Consider the following 5,390-nt stretch of genomic DNA (forward strand, 5'->3'; position numbering starts at 1 on the left):
CAAAATATTGGTCTGCTCTTCATACACCATTTTATTCAAACTTCCTTCCTTACCACACACACCCCACTCCAAAACTATTTCTCCTCTATCAGATTCCCTATCAAGACTCTTAATTGTATCCAGGGAGAGGTATGCTTCCTTTTTTATAGAATTGATGGAGCAAGTAAACTTTCACAGAATTATTTATCAAGTCCAAAGAAATCCTAGAAATTACTCCAATCCATCCCACAGTATTAGCCAAGATTAGCATCAGTGTAAAATAGTTTGTGCGGTTAAGATGTTGAGATATAATTTCCGTCGTTTGTAATGTGGCAATAATATAATATATCTCATAGGATGTTTAATGATTAAATAGGATAAAGCCCCAGAGTATTTGGGCATAGTCCCCAGCAAGTAGTAAGAGTTCCAAAACTAAACAAAATTTTATGTTACATTAGTGAGCCTAATGAGTAATATGCAGCGTAGTTCTAATATTCCTGATGAAAAATAATTTCTAATCCACAAAATAACTCTTTAACAGAGACTCTGTCCATATACACAGATTTAGGTACAATGGACTACATGATTTGAAGGATCCCAGAAAGATCTGACCTATATACTATTTGCCAAGCTACAACCTTCTTTCGACCCTTTCATAATCAGGGGAAGAACTTTAGGATCCTTTACGTTTAATGTAAGTGAGAGTACCACATCACTCTATGTACAATCTTTTTTGTCCAAACTATGCCCATGTCAAAGTTAGTCAGTCCTCCCCTATCATGTCCTAATAGTTTGTGCAAGACCCTGTCATTTGTTCTTATGATTCCCCATTGTTCCCAAGATGGCTTTTGCTTTACCTCCTCGAGAGTAAGAACAGCTCCTTGTTCAGTTCTGTGGCTCTGCTACCTCCCAGAAAGCCAGGGGAAAAGACTGAGTGATAGAAAGCAATGTCAACATTAAAGCAGTGCCTGGAAGCAGGGGACTGCCCACCTGGACCATTATATCAATGGTTGAAAAGGGAAACAGAAGAGGGCAGGAGTATAAAGGTAAACGTCACCAGCCTCCCACAGCTGCCAGCAGAATGACTGCCTTCCCATCTGGTTTAACAGCAGGTATGGCCCTTCCAGAACTATGCAAAATTGGCCATTTGGCCATCATCCTTTTAAAGGTACTTCCAGAAATTAGGAATTCTACAAAGGTGAAGACCTAATAAACAGAGCGGAAAACAAGTATTAGGGGGATTCCATAACTATCCACCTGAAATACTTTTGAGACGAAATGTTAAATAACTAATTTTAGTTCCATCATTACTTTAAATCTCTAATTAAAGCAAAGAAAATACAGCTGAAAAGACAGAATGAAGGTGACAAAAGGACTGGGGCTATTCTTCTGAGTGCCACTTTGTGCTGGCTCTGATACTTATTAGTATATATTGTTAGAGTTAAGTTGCAGGTGTGGTAGCCTATGTGTGCATTAAAAAACAAAAAGACACTTACAATTACAAATTTGGACTCACCTGTCACAAAAAGTAGTTTCTACATTTATATGCAAGGATGTAATTACATTAAAAACGAGCCTTGAGCAGATCAAACGTGTATACACAAATGCTATTACCTCACGCCTCTATGCTGCTTAGAGTGAGAGAAATACCCTAGTAGCATGGCACAACAAATAAACAGATGCATATGCTTAGTTTGGATAAACTGCTAGGACCCACATGGTTCACACAGGTGAGGCATATTACCCTAAATTCACGTTTGTATGGTCAATAGCTAATTTTTATCCTAATTACAGATTCCTAGAAGAAGGCTGTAGGAATATATGACAAAATATGACCACACAACACAATGTCACCACCACCACTGAGATTTCAGACTTCCTCCTGAATTGTTTTGTCAGGTCCCCCAGCTGGCAGCTCTGGCTGTCCTTGCCCCTCAGCGTCCTATTCCTCCTGGCCATGGGGGCCAACGCCACCCTCCTCATCACCATCCGGATGGAGGCCTCTCTGCACCAGCCCATGTACTACCTGCTCAGCCTCCTCTCCATGCTGGACATGGTACTCTGCCTTACCGTCATCCCCAAGGTCCTGGCCATCTTCTGGTTTGACCTCAGGTCCATTAGCTTCTCTGCCTGCTTCCTGCAGATGTTCATCATGAACTGTTTCCTCGCCATGGAGTCCTGCACCTTCATGGTCATGGCCTATGACCGCTATGTGGCCATCTGCCACCCACTGAGGTACCTGTCCATCATCAATGAGCAATTTGTGGCCAAGGCTGTCATTTTTATTTTGGCCAGGAATGTCCTTCTTACAATGCCTATTCCCATTCTCTCGGCACGGCTCCACTATTGCAGGAGAAACGTCATTGAGAACTGCATCTGCGCCAATATGTCAGTGTCCAGGCTCTCCTGTGATGATGTCACCATCAATCGCATCTACCAGTTTGCTACAGGCTGGGCTATGCTAGGATTTGACCTCATCCTCATCTTCCTCTCCTACACCCTCATCCTGAGAGCTGTGCTGAGACTCAAGGCAGAGGGAGCTGTGGCCAAGGCCCTGAGCACGTGTGGCTCCCACTTCATCCTCATCCTCTTCTTCAGCACCATCCTGCTCGTCTTCGTCCTCACGCATGTGGCCAAGAAGAAGGTCTCCGCTGAGGTGCCGGTCCTGCTCAATGTCCTCCACCACGTCATCCCTGCAGCCCTCAACCCCATTGTTTATGGAGTGCGCACCCAGGAGATCAAGCAAGGAATCCAGAGGTTACTGAGGAAAGGGTGGTAAGGACACTGGATCTCTGCATTCCTAAAGGAGGATGACGTTAAGCTATAAGAGGTGAATGGTCTGAAATTTACATTGATGAGTTATTATCTAAAATCAGAAAATTAGATGTCACACCTTCTTTAATAAAACTTCAGTTTCGTTTTAAGTTTCTGTTTCTCTCACCTCTCCATTGGGAATCTCCTTGTCCTTTTCACCTGTCTTTCCATACACATTGTCTTATTTTGTCCAAAGTATAGACATTCCTGGGGGTAGGTTCTAAAGTGAGAAATTTATGTTCCTATAAATACGGCTGTTACTGTATAATGAGTATGTATTCTTTAATACACATCTGTGGATATTTGGTGGGTTGTGTTGTGTAATGTGTTCTTATTCCATTTCCACAGAAGGGAGTATACTGGAGACAAGGACATAGGAGTGAAGCTTCTGTCCTGAATGAAGGGAAGATGCTTCTAGTCATTAATTGGCTCTTTCCCTGTCAGCCTTTAACCACATCAGTGTCTTTTTTGTCTCTCCATCTCTGTGTCTCCATCTCCGTATCTGCTTCTCTCTCTCTCTCCTTCTCTAGGAGACAAGGTGACCTTTTGTATTGTGTCCTGTGTACATTGAGAAAGGACAAGATTTCTACCTGGGTTGCTCACGTGTGTAACAATTAGCCATGAGCTTTATTAGATTCTCCTTCCAATGGGTGTGTGCTGTGGACATGCATCTTTTGATCCAGGGTGTCATAATTCATGGGGTGCACACACAGCTGTGCTAATGTGGTAAAGGGTTGTAAGGATTGTAATATATGATCCAGTAGTCATACTGAAATATAAATCATGCTGTTCAAACATTGCTTGCTTATTAATTGGACAGGTAGTAAGCACAATATGTCCTAGGATTTCTGTGAACTATTAAGACACAAAAATACATACAACACTGTTGTTGCTTTCAGGAGCTTAAAGGTTGGTTAGGAGGGGCACAATAGGAGTTCTTGGCAGTCCTCTCAACAGGTGAGAATGAGGAATGGGATAAGGTATGATGGGCAGTAAGGTACCAGGCAACATAAGAAACCACTGGATAGAGAGTTAAAAGTTCTAATTGTAAGTCTTACACAACTTTAAAAAAATGGGTACTTAGGCCCAAAAGAGCTGGTCTCATAGTATTTCACATTACTCCTCTATTACCTGAGAATAGTGAACAGTTTGTTTTAGCAGATCCTTCTAAACGTAAGCCTTTGTGACTCAGTAATAACTTAGAAGGGTATTACCCTGTTTTGACCGTGGAAGCAAAATCTCTTCATAGTCTACTACCAATAATCTACCCAAAGTCTGGGTCTTTTGGTCTTAACACAAAGCACCTGACAGACATCCTCAACCAACTTAAGCTTTCATTCCACAAAAGCACCTGACATACATCCTCAACCAACTTAAGCTTTCATTCCACAAAGCTCTGCCCATTTCTTTTCTACGTCCTCTCACAGTGAAGAACAATAAATTGGTATTACATTTCTCTGCTCCTAGATACCACTATGAGCTACTCTTTGAAAAATAAACATATACTCACACAATAAAAAGCAATACCTGAAAAGCATATATTCTAGATTAACATTAAATTACATTTCTGAAAATAAAAAACAGACTGTCAAGATCCAACTTGGTTAACACCTAGATAAACTTTTACTTTGTCATTTGAAAAAGAACTCCTCAAAATTTCATTCTCTCAAATATTTCAAAATAATTTAAATGGCTTGGTTTCAAGTGTGCATGACTGAACACCAAGAGGAAGGTCTTACGTGTATAAAGGTACTAAGGTACTAAGTAGCTTCTAAGGTAAATTTGGACTACTATCTCTTAGGAAATACTAAATATCTACCACTTTTAACAATATTACATATGAACATCCAATCATCAAGCACATACAGAGAATGATAATGGCACATCTAACATATTGTCCATCAAGTGTGCATTTACAGTGAATATAGACAAAGTTTTGTGATGTTTCTGGGGTTGCAGCAATGAGGAACATACTCAAGGTCCATCTTATAACTGCAAAGGCTCTGAACCTCTAAGAATGAGGAGTCCAAGAAGCAATGGGAAGTGTCAACAGATTTCATAACAGTTCTCCCAACACAGCAGCAGAATATGCCAATAGGAAGGACATAGCCAAGGAGCACCTAAGGCAGAGGTACAATACAACGGCCATTAGGCAGAAAGCTGGGATGCAAATCTACAAGAGAATTTAAAGAACTAAGCAGAATATGATAACAGGAACTTGAGTTTGAAACAAAGCAGGAACACGATCCTGTGAACTGAAGACATACAGAAGAAAATGGGATTGAAGAAAGGAGGCACTTCATCAGACCAGCACAAACCACAGAAAACGTGTCTGCTTTCTAAAATATTAATAAAAAATAAGTACATAATTACTCCAGCATTTCTAGATGAAATACCAACCTGTTATTTCTTATCTTGTTGATATTAGCCATTCTGGCTAATGTGAGGTGATATCTCATGTGTTTTAATTTGCATTTCCCTGATGATTAATGATATTGAGCATCTTCCCATATGTCTGTTGGCCATCTGCATGTCTTCATTGAAAAAAATGTCCGTTCAGCTCGATGGACCATTTTTAAATAAGGTTATTTCAGGTT

At 40.6% G+C, this 5,390-nt stretch overlaps 1 protein-coding gene across 1 annotated transcript; it reads left to right on the forward strand.

The window, feature by feature from the left end:
- Window positions 1-1,810: 1,810 nt before the first annotated feature.
- On the forward strand, window positions 1,811-2,758 carry LOC140844238 (olfactory receptor 56A3-like). Its single transcript, XM_073215718.1, has one exon. The coding sequence runs from the start codon at window positions 1,811-1,813 to the stop codon at window positions 2,756-2,758; it is 948 nt and encodes a 315-aa protein (XP_073071819.1).
- The last annotated feature ends 2,632 nt before the right edge of the window (window positions 2,759-5,390 follow it).

The sequence above is a fragment of the Manis javanica genome, chromosome 11 (assembly GCF_040802235.1).
Source record: "Manis javanica isolate MJ-LG chromosome 11, MJ_LKY, whole genome shotgun sequence".
In the NCBI taxonomy this organism is placed as follows: domain Eukaryota; kingdom Metazoa; phylum Chordata; class Mammalia; order Pholidota; family Manidae; genus Manis; species Manis javanica.